The sequence below is a fragment of the Microtus oregoni genome, unplaced genomic scaffold (assembly GCF_018167655.1).
Source record: "Microtus oregoni isolate MIOR12 unplaced genomic scaffold, Mior012 000035F_ref0000213, whole genome shotgun sequence".
In the NCBI taxonomy this organism is placed as follows: Eukaryota; Metazoa; Chordata; class Mammalia; order Rodentia; family Cricetidae; genus Microtus; species Microtus oregoni.
In genome coordinates, this window is record NW_024543094.1 from 1,104,643 (window position 1) to 1,118,272 (window position 13,630).

General features: G+C 41.6%; 2 protein-coding genes across 2 annotated transcripts in view; one reads left to right on the forward strand and one right to left on the reverse strand.

The window, feature by feature from the left end:
- Positions 1-1,359: 1,359 nt before the first annotated feature.
- On the reverse strand, positions 1,360-4,009 carry LOC121432665 (M-phase specific PLK1 interacting protein). Its single transcript, XM_041630784.1, has 2 exons — positions 3,342-4,009; positions 1,360-2,200 (listed from the first exon to the last, which is right to left on the reverse strand). Exons 1-2 carry the CDS (start codon positions 3,675-3,677, stop codon positions 2,000-2,002), a joined length of 537 nt encoding a protein of 178 aa, XP_041486718.1. The 5' UTR covers positions 3,678-4,009; the 3' UTR covers positions 1,360-1,999.
- A 617-nt stretch (positions 4,010-4,626) lies between these two features.
- Sugct (succinyl-CoA:glutarate-CoA transferase) overlaps positions 4,627-13,630 on the forward strand; it is a 674,235-nt gene continuing 665,231 nt past the window's right edge. Inside the window, exon 1 of the mRNA XM_041630811.1 lies at positions 4,627-4,720. Coding sequence (XP_041486745.1) covers positions 4,627-4,720 — 94 coding nt within the window. The remainder of the gene's footprint in view (positions 4,721-13,630) is intronic.

Here is a 13,630-nt window from a genome sequence, read left to right on the forward strand (position 1 = left end):
TCTAAACTTGTACTTCCCTTCCTTACCCATGTAACTCAATCTCAGTGAAAGGAAGTAGGATAAAACCAAAAAAATTAAATTAAAAAACTTAAAAATATATTAATTTTGAGCCAGGCAGTGGTGGCGCATGCCTTTAATTCCAGCACTCAGGAGGCAGAGACAGGCAGATCTCTGAGTTCGAGGCCAGCCTGATCTTCTACAAGAGCTAGTTCTAGGGCAGGCTCCAAAGCAACAGACAAACCCTGTCTCAAAAAAACAAAAACAAAACAAAACAAACCCAAAGTCTTTACAAAGCACTGTCCATAATCTTTATGCTTTTTAATGCTTTAGAACAGAATAAAGACGTCTTATTTTATGGTTAAATACACGAAGTTCTAGACTATACTTTGGAAACAATTAGTCTTATTTCCTAGATTTTTCATTTTCTTTCTTTTCCTTTTATTTTATTTTGAAACAGGGTCTTACTATGTAGCCTTGGCTGGCCTGGAACTGGAACTTGCTATGTAAACCAGACTGACCTCTAACTCACAGAAATCCAGAGATCCCAGAAGAGTTCTGGGACTAAAGGCGTGTGCCACCATGCTCAGCTACTCCTATTTTAATGTGCAGGTTCTACTAATTATATAGGATATTTTCTCAAAGTAAAATAGTATTTTATAACACTGGGAACTGAGATCCATTTACATAAGTTAACTGGCAATGTTTTCACTATGGGTTAGAAAATGACAAATCTTGGGTTAGGTAGTAAATATTGGATAAAGAAGAAAAAGATACCAGGAAGTTCATGGTAAAATTGAAAACACTTGTGGTTTAAGTCATGGCTGGAGACTAAGGAGGCTTGAAAAACAATTACTTAAAATTTACAGATTATATAACAGACTGGCAAAATTCCTGAAAGGTTTCAAAAGTGAAAGAAATTCTGGAAAATATAAAACATAACCTGTAAAATACCTGGGGTGAAGGGGATGGGGGTTGGAAAACAAGAATAGGAGCTCTTGCTTTTAGCCCAAGCTGGCCTTAAACTTGTAATTCTCCTCCCTCAGCATCCTGAGTCCTGGGACTGCAGACTTACATTTGTCTGAATTAAGTCACATTCCTTTAATGTGAAATGTAATGTTAGTGTATGAGATGAATACATGGACTGCTAACTTCTCCATCCTCGAAATCACACAAATTTTGAAAATTTGAGATGCATCTTCAAACTCATCATTGTTCAGCATGGTGGAAATAGAGAACCTGATTCACCCAAAATCAACCATAGTTTAATATTAGATTTGGATATTCTTAGATGAGGCAAATAGCCTTACCATTTGCTTATTGCCTAAACTGGTAGCTTTTCCTTTGTTATATCCATACTCTTAGTTTTCCTTTCATGTGACTCACCCAAAGACTAGTTTTTAAAACAGGGGACAAAAAAAAAAAAAAAAAAAAGAGCCATTAAACACACACTGCCATCTCCTTTACTGGTCAAAACATCTGAACTCTGAACATTTCCATATGCAAGTGTAACAGTTTGGATGAAATGTTTCACTCATAATAAAAATAAACTTCATCATACTCCTTTAATCAGGACAGTAAGAAATGTTTGATAAAGTTCAAAATGACACATTCTCTTGATAGGGAAGTGGCAGAATTCTGCAAGAGTATATGGGACTTGAAATACTGTTGAGCCCATTTTGGAAAACAAATCTTACCATTGGTTTCTTTTGTAAAATGGGAGAAAGATTAACTTGTTGTGATCCCTTGATCACAGGCATCTTCTTTGTTTTTTTGAGACAGGGTTACTCTGTGTAGCCCTGGCTGTCCTGAAACACACTCTGTAGACCAGGCTGGCCTCACACTCAGATCCGCCTGCCTGCCTCCCAGTGCTGGCATTGAAGGTGTATGCCACCACCACGTAGCACAGGCATCTTTGGGTTCAACTCATTTACACAAGTTGTGTAAAGTTCTGTCCAAGATGTTCCTGACACATGAAGCTTCCAGTTGAATTTCAGAAAAGTTAAGAAAAGTATCTTCCTTTTTTGCCTGTGAATGTTTGCGTATTGCTGTACTGTTGGCTTATATCCACTACAGACACTGGTTCTAGGCCAGCCCAAGGGTCTTCAAGCATTGAAGGCTTAAAATAACTTTCCAACTCATTAGACATTCTTTTTTCTCTACCACGCCCTGATCCAAATGGTGTAGATGTCCTTGGAGAACCCTTTAGGAAAAAAATCATCAGTTAAAAAAACATCTAATAGTGATAATTGGTACTTTTGAGACTAGTTGAAGATTGGTGGTGATCACATTAAAAGCTGAAAAGTGAAGCTGAATAGTATATTCAGTTGCAAATCTCTTGTTTTCTTTAAATCAGCAGGGAATGGTGGCCCACGACTTTAATCCCAGCCCACAGAAGACAGAGGCAGGCTTGATCTCTGTGGGTTCGAGGCCATCATGGTCTACAGAGCTACAACAGAGAAAACCCGTCTCGAAAAACAAAACAATTACTAAAACCAATTGTATATTTCGTTTTTAAAAAATGCCCATCTTTTGCGTTTCTTATGGGATAACCCTGCAACTATCAAATACAAATAAATCCTGTACAAGCCGTGAACAAATTAATTGTATTCATTTTTTTCTTGAAAACGTTTTAACCTGATAGCTATCAAATTTCTACTTTTATATTGCATGAAAATTTCCTACACTTTTTAGCTCCAGCTCAACGGGATTCAGCTGGTGAGAATATTCAAGTTTGCAAAACACGGTAGATTCAAGTTTTCAGTCAAAGAGCTACTTCCTGCCTTGTGGACACTCATTTCGATGAAGGGAAATTTACACAACTCCCAATTCTCGGTTTTGTCCTTCAAGAGAACTTGGAGTAGAAGTCAATATAGTTCAGGGGAAAAAAATTGTAACAATTAAAAAAAAAAAGAACAATGAAACAAAACCAAGGATGGACATCGGTAGGAAATGGCAGTGGACTAAAGTCTAGACAAGTCATACAATAGTAGGGAATCATTTATCCTCCCCATAGGATTCCAGGATTATTTACTGAAAAACTGACAAAAAAAAAAAAAACAACTGTGGGGGCTGGGAGGAGAGAAGAAACAGAGGATTAAGAAAATTTGTATATGAATATGGTGTACTCGTTAAGAGCACATCTGCTGTGGAACAGAGAACGATAGCTCTGCCACTTATGATAATCTTAATTTATTTCTTTACACTTCAGTATATTTATCTGCAAAACTGGGCCAACGTAGTAGGTCACTTCACAGAGGATTAAACAATCCACGTAAAGGGAAGTTTAGTATCACGTCTGCCATCGCAGTAAGAGCTCGGCAAACGCTAGCTATTGTCTTTACCTGGGGGTAGGTCTGCTGCTGCCCTGGGGAGTAGCCGAATTGATGCTGGGACCCCGCGGGGGACCTGGAGTAGGAGCCTGGGTAGCCGCCCGGGGACGGAGACCCGAAGCGGGGCCCCGAGAAGCTGCCGCCATGCCGCGGAGAGTGGCTGCTCCCGTACGGCCTAGCCCGGGGCCCGCACGGCGGAGTTTGGTGCGGACTCCCGTACCCGTCCCGCGGGGAGGGCGGTCGCGGCCCCCCGCCCAGGGCACCCCGGAAGCTGCTTCCGCTACCCCAGCCTCCTACCCCCGGGCCGGGGTACGGAGGAGTTGGGGGTCGAAAATTCGGTCGGTGCATATCAGGAACTGAAGCTGAAGACCTCCGTCGACTATTCTCTCACCGGAACTCCAGCAATCGACCGCCAGAAAAGAACTGGGATTTCTCTATTTATGAAGCCTTCCGAGTGCCAGCGCAGTTCGGCACCTTAGTTCCGGTCGCACAAAGGTTCCGATCGCTCAAAGCTTCCGCAGGAAGGCGAGTAAATAGGTCACTCAATCCGGAGGACGTGGGTGTGTCTGAGAGGAGGAAAGGCTGTATAATGAGACCCACACGCTCGAACACTGCCTCCGGCAGCCTTTGGTGGGACCCACGTCCACGAAGGCGGAAGCGGAAGACACAAACCCGTCGTCCAGTCTTTTAGGCTGTGTGGGGTGTGGCAGAGTGCCGTAGGGTGGGAGAAGACGTATCGGGGGAGGTGGTCCCGGAGGAGGCGGGTCCGAGGGGGGGGGTGGGCCATCGGGCTCTCCGGAAGGTGGGGTGTCTGCCGGGCCACAGGCCGGAGTCGTGGGCTCTAGACAAAGGGGCAAGACGAGTGGACCCGGGGCGGAGGGCAGCGCGGAGGCGCGGGGGCGAAGACGGGGGTGGGGGTGGGGGAAATGAGTCCGAGGGGGCGGGGCTGAGAGGGGCAGGAGCCAGAGGGGGCGGGGCTGAGTGGGCCAGAGGCGGAACCAACTCCAAGGCGCGGGAGTGGGAGGGGGGAGGAGGGGGGCAGCTTTAGGGGGCGGGAGGGGGGGGGGGGAGAAGGCAAGAGCCAGAGGGGGCGGGGCTGAGGAGGCGGGGCCGCGAGGGCCTGAGGCGGAGCCAGCTCCGAGGCGTGGGGGTGGGGGGGAGTGAGTTCGGGGGGCGGGGCCCAGGACCTGGGCGGAGCTGGCAGAGGAGCGGGACTGTAAGAGGGGGCGGGGCTGGCCGGGGGTCCTAAGGTCAAGGAGGGCTGTCGCCGGCGTGCTCTCACTCGTCTGAGGGGACGATGCTGTGGACACTGGCCAGGGCGCTGGCTTTTCGGAGACCGGGCCGAGGCCGGGCCGGCGGGAGGGGGCTGTGGACCGGCCGCCTGCAGTCAGGTACCCTATGACACTCAGCGCCCCGTCCCTGAGGAGAGCGCTCTCGCCGCCCTCTCCCCTGACCAGGCTCGTGGCCGCGTTCGTGCCCCGCTTCTCTTCACCCCTACCTTTTAGTCCCCCCCCAAGTTCTGATAACTTAAAAAACACTACCTCCCGCCCAAAGCTGAGTTTTAGAAAGCAGACTGTTTCCTTGATAACTTAGCCTGTACTAATTGATGCTGAACTTGACCCCTGCGTTTCAGTTCTTGTGGAAGTTGACGAGAGTAGGAAAAAGATTTATTTATTTATTTATTTATTTTGAGACAGGATTTCTCTGTGGCTTTGGAGCCTGTCCTGGAACTAGCTCTTGTAGACCAGGCCGGTCTCGAACTCACAGAGATCCACCTGCCTCTGCCTCCAGATTGCTGGGATTAAAGGCGTGCGCCACCAGATATTTTTAAAAAGAAAAAGAGGAAAATTTAACCAAAACTTAAAAACCTCGTAATTATAAAGAAACATAATTCAGGAATTCCATCCTCTGCATAAATTCTGCATAAGACACCTGTCTCCATCTTGTAGAAGATGGAATTTCAAATTACTAGTTTTGTGGAGTTTCCCTTAGTTCTTCATACTGAAATCAGCTCTGGGAATTCTAGAACTCATTAAATTAGACCAGTGTATAGTATGGGCCTGAGGAGATTTTGTTTAGATTTTTGTTGTGTATTTATTCACTTGCTTATGCCTTTGGAGATCAGAAGGAACTGGAGAAAAGTGTGGCTGTGCTTTTCCAGGTGGGCGCTGGGAACAACCCAGGTCCTCCGCGAGGGCAGTCTTAAGCACTGAGCCCCCTCTCCAGCTCCTGTTCCCTGTGGTTTGCATTCAGCCAGAGCACCTTCATGGAAGATTTTGGCCTCTGTTTAGTCTCTGACATCTTCAGTGACATGAGTAAAGAGTATCTTTTCAGCTTGTATTAATGGAGACACACAGGATTTTGGGGTGAGGGGGGTGAGATTTTTTTTTTCTCGTGGTGGTGGTTTATTCTTAGGCAACTAATTCCATTCAATTTTCTTGTTTTGCCTCATTTTGTTTTGTTTTTTGAGACAAGTTCTCAATATATAACTCAGGGTTGACCACATTTCTTTTTTTTGAAGACAATTTGTATAATTATTCATGGAAGGATAATGTCACCATCAAGATACAGTGATATAATTAAAGTCTACAGACTACAACTTATCTAACATTAGTATGTTCTATCCTGACTGTTGTTTATTTTAAAATGCAGCGAGGAGAAGTCATGCCATACAACAGGAGGCTTATTGAAGAGGAAAGAGAAGGGTATAGAGAAGGAACAGAGACCAGTCCCTGGGGACAAGAGTGGTGGAAGAGAAAGAGAGAGTGCTGATAAGAGTAGCAGACAAAAGACAGAAAGAGAGAGAGAGAAAGAGACTGGAGGTGGATAAGACCTGCCTTTTATAAGGGAACATGGAGAAGGTGCACATGAGGTGCTCTTAGTGGCTGCAGCTGAGGGCATGTCCTGTCAGGACCCCAAGGGCAGGTCAGTACAGATGCCTGAATTCTAACGCTGACCAAATGTTTCTTTTCTAAACACTCATACTTACAATAAATAAGTCACATATATGTCAGTGAATCAATAATCTGTCCTACAAGGGGAACCAAGAAGTGGGGTGATGGGCATCAAAGTTACATTTATTATTTTTATAACTGGGAGAAGATATACAGAATTAGGTCTCAACTTGTTCAATATTATCTTTTTACTTGAATTCTTCTAGAGTGGAATCGAATCCAAGGTCTAATCCAGGCAAGGCAGGCTCTTTACTATTGAGCTTCAGTGCATCCACAGCCCCCAGATTGCTCATGTCTATCTACACAATACACTAAAATCTGACAGAGGAAGAAATACAGTGGAAAATTTTGCTGGGTAGATTTATATTTAAGGCAGTGTGCCTCCTACACATCTATAGGATTGTCCAAAACTGAATCTTTAATTATGTGAAACTCAACATATATTTTAATCTCTTTACGGACTTCTTTCAAATGATAATTTTGGCAAGAACAGTTAAATGATTTGTTTAAACTCACCTAGCAAGATCAGAAATCAGACTTTTTGAATTCTAGGGATTTTTTTCTCCCTTAGAAATACAAATTAATCATTGAAAAAATGAAATTAAATAAAAAAACCACACATGCCAGGCGGTGGTGGCCAGCCTGATCTACAAGAGCTAGTTCCGGGATAGGCACCAAAGCTACAGAGAAACCCTGTCTCGAAAAAAAAAAAAAAAAAAAAAAAAAAAAAAAAAAAAAAAAAAACCACATGCACACAAATTTTGAAGGTGGCCAAGCATGGTGACATGTCTTGGCATCCTAGATGACCAGAGCTGCATAATAGAGATCCTCTCTCAAAAAAAGAAAGTGGTACTGTGTAGCTTCTTTTGGATTTATAGATGATGAATATGCTCTTAGCTAGTGAACTATAACTAAAGCTAGGGTATTCCTAAACTTTAGTCTGGGATTTACAGTTTGACTGGCCAAGCTGGTAGGCCCAAGAACCCCCGACTGAAAATTTCTTTCTATACTGAGTTTAGTGAAAGCATGAGGGGAAAGGAAATTTGGTTGTTTTTCCTGGAGCTATAAAAATTAAAGAACTGTAATGATGGCTGTGAGTATAGAATAGCTTTCTCTTGGAGGGAAAAGGAAAGTAGGCATTTTTGTTAGCTAATAGACATTGTTCCTGCAAAAAGAACAGCACACACAGTGTAGGGATGACTAGCATTAGAAGACAGGATTGTGCACACTACAGTGCTCTCAGGATAGATATTGCCAGTGAGTAGGTGTTGTGTTCAGTTTAACATTGTATTTATAGAAATGAACAATGTCAAGGAACTTTCTGAGTTAATGAGGACTCTCTGGTGATAGTGTTTTAGAGTGTAGAAGTTAAAGCAAGTAAGAGCAACAAGATCAGGAACCATAAGTATGAAGATGAGTGGAGTCTGCTTTTTTCTTTCTTTTTTTTTTTAAAAAAAGATTTTATTTATTTATTTATTATGTAAACAGTATTCTACCTGCATGTGTACCAGGACACCAGATCTCATTATAGATGGTTGTGAACCACCATGTGGTTGCTGGGAATTGAACTCAGGACCTCCGGAAGAGCAACCAGTGCTCTTAATCTCTGAGCCATCTCTCCAGCCCTGAGACTGCTTGTTTATATAAGGTTGTAATCTTTATTTAGGTTATCCAGAAGTGTGTGTGTGTTTATAGTGGATATCAATTTCATTTCATCATGCTGTATCTTAAAAAAAACCTAAAAAACAAGAAAGACCTATTTGAGAGTCCAATACTTATAATAGCAGAAGAATAATGTTTAAGACAGATTGGGGACCCAGAATCCTGCTCACCTTGTCTCCTTACTTTGCCATCCTGTGAAGAGACTCTGGGACCCCTCTAAGGAAGTCCCAGATCTCAGCAAAAAAAGATTCTGAACACATCCATTTTAGGTTAGTGGCAGCAATCAGTGCTTCATGCATTGATATTTTGGTTGTTTACTGTGTCTCTAAGAAGTAAATATTTTCATGTTTCTGCATTGCTAGTACTTTCTAGATGGAAACTAGGTTAAAAGTTAAAAGATGATTGATTAGATAGTTTGAAGTATGTGTTTATAGTTAAAGGGATACAAACAGAGAGACTTGGGTACATTTTAAGGACTGCAAACTCAGTGAGGCTACTGTGCTCCTGGAAGGGTTATTTATATCTCACAGGGTAGAAGCTCAGGCATTAGTTCATTTTTCCACCCAAGCAGAATTTACTCCCGATTATCAGAGGAAGGTGGCACAAACTCCTAGACTCATAGTTTTTGGGGTCTTCTCTTATGATTCAACCCCTGTAATGTAGGTTACCGAGAAGTAAATATTTGATTAGCCCATTCATTAATAGGAGTGAATCTGCTTCAAACACGGTAAATCACTTAATATTTCCATTGACAAAGCAAGATGTTACAGGAACTGTGTGGTGTTTTGTTTGTTTGTTTTTGTTTTTCGAGACAAGGTTTTGCTGTAGCTTTGAGCCTGTCCTGACACTAGCTCTTGTAGAATAGGCTGGCCTCAAACTCTCAGAGATCCACCTGCCTCTGCCTCCCAGGTGCTGGGATTAAAGGCGAACGCCACCACCGCCCAGCTAGGAACTGTTTTTATTTTTTGTATTTATTTATTTATTTGTTTGTTTATTTATTTTTATTTATTTTTTAAAGATTTATTTATTTATTTATTATGTATACAACATTTTGCCTCCATGTATGCCAACACGCCAGAGGGGGGCACCAGATCTCATTACAGATGGTTGTGAGCCACCATGTGGTTGCTGGGAATTGAACTCAGGTCCTCTGGAAGAGCAGACAGTGCTCTTAACCACTGAGCCATCTCTCCAGCCCCTAGGAACTGTTTTTAAATAGAGTCAAATTCCATTGCTTTGTTAAAAAGCTATTCCCTTTTCATTTCTAAGCATGTATATTGGCCAGGCACAAGAGAAATGTGTTAAATATATGCTTCACCAATGTGTAATACATGTATCAATGCAGTTACACCAACAGAAATCTCCATTGAAATTAATAAAAATACTTACAAAAATAGTTCTATATGAAGAAATAAAAGAGTTGAAAGGACTAGATGTAAGTTTTATAGGAACATTGAGCTGGATTATTGAGGGTATGAAGTTTATTAGCAGGGCTATTAATACCATGAGCAAATAGATACCAGCATTGTGGGGGCTCTGAAGAGAGTTTAGAGACAGAGAACCTGGTGCTTACTCTGCAACAGAATCAGGCTCATGAGGTAGGAGTTGGAGCCTTTATTAAAATAGGTCTCTGAGGAAGTGTGGGGGCTTCACAGAACAAGCCTGCAGCTGGGCTCTCTGGTTTCCTAGCAGGAGTCAGGGAACCAGAGCATATGAAGGGTCATCAGTACCAACTTTTGCAAATCAGTTCCCCAGGTGAGAAATCCTGGCACCTGGAAGTCTATTATAGATTCACAGTTTCTTAGTAGGGTGCCTGTCAGTAGATGCAAGAGGGCTGAGGCTGCTGCAGGTATAGTGGCCTGAACATCAGTCTGGCTGGAATCTGACAGAAGTGTGAGTCACATTTTCTAAAAATAAATACTAAAAGATTACTTTAAATGAGCAGATGACATTGCATCTTTGTAGTTTTCCAATTATAAAAGGTTACACATGTACTTTCATGGTTGAAGATTAATCACAACTTTAATCGTATTGGCTTTTAAAAGTTGTTTAGGACTTTGAGGACTCAGGCCTCATGATGGGTTACCATGGTTATAAGTTAGTTATTGCCAGAGTGATTTGTTATGCTGCCCTTTGTCCTCATTTTTTTTTTCTGCCTTGGGGAACACAAAGACTACATGTAGCCATTGTGTTCTCTTGGATGTCCCAGCTATTAGATTATGAGAAACAATCTCTTTAAAATAAATCACCCAGTCTCTAGTTTTCTGTTATAGCAGCAGAAAACCAGCATATACAACATCTTTTGCATAAAACTGTAAAGATTTAGAAACATAAAAAGCAAGAGAAGTACTGAGCTTTTATACAAGAAACAACTACTTGATATTTTAATCAAAAAAACAAACATCAGATAGATCTTTTTAAATATGTTATAGAAGCTTTTTAAATTAACTATAAATGGTATAATTTGGGGTTGGGGAAACATAAACCTGTGCATTATTTACTTCTACTAAATAATGATTGGTTAAACAGGCACACTTTTTGAGATAGGCTCTTGCTATGGAGCCCTGTCTGGCCTGGAACTCTCCATTTTGTAGGCTGGTCTCATACTTACAGGTATCTACATGTACCTGTAAGTATGCCTGCCTCTGTCTCCTCAGTGTTGGGATTAAAGGTATGTACTAACTTGTCTGGCTACCCAAATCTATATAAATCAATAAGAAAAAAGATTAAAGTACTCTTTGAAATATGAGCTGTCAGGATGTTTGGTGTAGTAAGGGTCAGAAGAGAAGAAAGCGGTCACTCCATAATATAATTTAGGCTTTCTGGCAGCAGGAAGGAATAGTTTTGATGAACTGAACCCCAAACAGCCATTCACAAAACTTGTTTTTTAGATAAAAAAATTCTTCATACCAAAGCCCCTGACCTAATCTATGTTTTCTAAAGGAAAACATCACATCCCTGCAATGTTAGTCCTTATTGTGTATTGTTTGTGTACCCAATAATGCAAGATGATTTAGGTGTGCCAGGACTGTCTTGTGACCAAAGTCGTGCAAAGGCTCCTGAAAAAGGACTCTGTAGGTAACAGAAAACAATCACTGTTTTTCACAGTGATTTCAAGTCTAAATAATTCTAGACAATTGTTCTCTTTGTCCTAGTTACAATGATCCTACTAATTTTTTCTTTACAATAATCAAATAACCATGAGTAATTTTCAAAAAAACATTTAGAGGTTTTCTTCGTCTTTGTTTTTTTTTTTTTAATTAAATAACTGCTTGGCCCATTAGCTATAGCTTCTTATTGGCTAAGTTTTACATCTTAATTTAACCCATTTCTTTTTTTTTCTTCGTCTTTGAATCTCTCCTCTCTCTCTCTCTCTCTCTCTCTCTCTCTCTCGACCACCGACCACGTTTCTTTAATTTGCTAAGCAATATGGAGAGGATTAAAGCCTTGGCTTTGATTTGACGGCTGGATTCAGCCCATTCTTTAGCTTTCTGAAATTCAAGGCTCATAGCTGAGGTACCAGCAGGAGCCATGTTTATTGCCACAACTCTATGGCGGTTCAAGATCCTTGCCAGCAAGCAAGCTGCAATGCTCAGATGCTCTCTCTGTAGCCAGACCTCCTATCTCAAAGAGTCAGAGTTTGCACTGGCAGGACGGCCCAGAAAGCCAGCATTTTGAAACAGCACAGCCTTTTTCCTGCTATGGCTGTGGTCAAAAAGCATGTGGTCAGCTTTCATCAACACCATTTAAGTGTTTCGTGGCAGGACCTCTTAAAGAGCTGCAGGGTTTTGCAGCTAAAGCTGAGTCAGGAAGCCTCTCTTAAATGAGAGTGCTTGCTTGCCTCTAGCAAGCAGAGCATACCGGAGAAATTGCTGCTACCAAGAATCCATGCTTTACTCTATTCTTTTCTGTCTAGAATTACTTCCCAAGCTCTTTCAGGCTTTAAGTGGATGCAGTTGTCCACATGGGCACTATTCTTTTGTCTGAGGTTTTTGTCCTGCCCAGTTCCTGCAGTCATTAGGTCCCAAAGAAATCACACAGAGGTCTATATTAATGATAAGCTGATTGGCCCATTAGCTCAGGCTTCTTATTAACTCTTATAATTTATATTAATCCATTATCTTATCTATGTTAGCCACATGGCTCGGTACCTTTTTCAGTGGGGCAATCACATCTTCCTTCTGTGGTTGGGACAGGACTCCAGACATTTGTTTTATTCTTGAGAATGCTTTTATCTGTGTACTGTATTATTTATCTTCTAACTTAATTCCCAGGATCTTTTACTGTACTAAGCTATGTATTTATGGTTATTTGATTTCAACCTTTTATCCTCTTGTTTTTTCTTTCCTTTTTGTTTTTGATAAAGAAAAGCTTTTCTCGAATGAAAGTGTATTTTCTTTCATGCTTTTTCTAGTATGAAAAGGCACATCATGGCAGGCTCTTCCCCCTCTTTTTTTTTTTTTTTCTGTATAACAGCCCTGGCTGCCCTGGAACTCAGTCTGTAGACTAGGCTGGCCTCGAACTCACAGAATCCGCCTGCCTCTGCCTCCCGAGTGCTGGGATTAAAGGCGTGCACCACCACTACCCGGCCAAGACAGGGTTTCTTTTTTAGCAGTCTTAGCTATCCTGGAACTCGCTCTGTAAACCAGGCTGGTCTCAAACTCATAGAGATCAGCCTGCTTCTGCCTTCTGAGTGCTGGGATTAAAGGCATGAGCCACCACTGCCCAACTTTAATTGTTCTTTTTTGTAGGCAGAGGCCGCTTGTTTGTTTTTTGGCCACCCAGACCCAAAATAATCACACAAAAACTGTGTTAATTAAAACACTGCTTGGCATATTAGTTTAAGAATATTTTTATTTAGCTCTTACATTTTAAATTAACCCATTTTTATTATTTTATATTTTACCACAAGGCTCGTGGTTTATCAGTACTGGCACACAGACATCTTTCTTCTCCTATGGCTACGTGTTGTCTCCATAACTCCGCCTACTCTCTCTCTCTACATCTCTGTTTGGATTTCCTGCCTGGCTTTACTCTTTTAAGTCACTGATACAGCATACAGAGGGGAATCCCACATCACTTTTTCTCTCTCTCTTTCTTTCTTTCTTTCTTTCTTTCATTTTGTTTTTAAAGGGTTCAGAATTCTTCCTGTTCTTCCACAAGAGATATTAAAGCTTTTTCTAAAGTAACTTTTTAAAAAGATTATGTATACAGTGTTCTATCCACATTCATACTTCTATGCCAGAATAAGGCATCAGATCTCATCATAGATGTTTGTTTACTTGTTTATTTATTATGTATACAATATTCTGTGTCTATGCCTGCAGGCCAGAAGAGGGCACCAGACCCCATTACAGATGGTTGTGAGCCACCATGTGGTTTCTGGGAATTGAACTCAGGACCTTTGGTAGAACAGGCAATGCTCTTAACCTCTGAGCCATCTCTCCAGCTCTTCATCATAGATGTTTGTAAGCCACTATGTGATTGGTGGAAACTGAACTCAGGACCTCTGGAAGCAGGCAGTGCTCAGTACTCTGAATCATCTCTCCAGCTCCCCCCATTGTCTGTTCTTATATTGATATGTTATATTGTATAATCTCTTAGTCTAAGTATCCTTCCTCAACTTGATTATGTACTCATTAAAATGAATTTTTAAAATAAATTTATTCTTTTTATTTTTTTTTC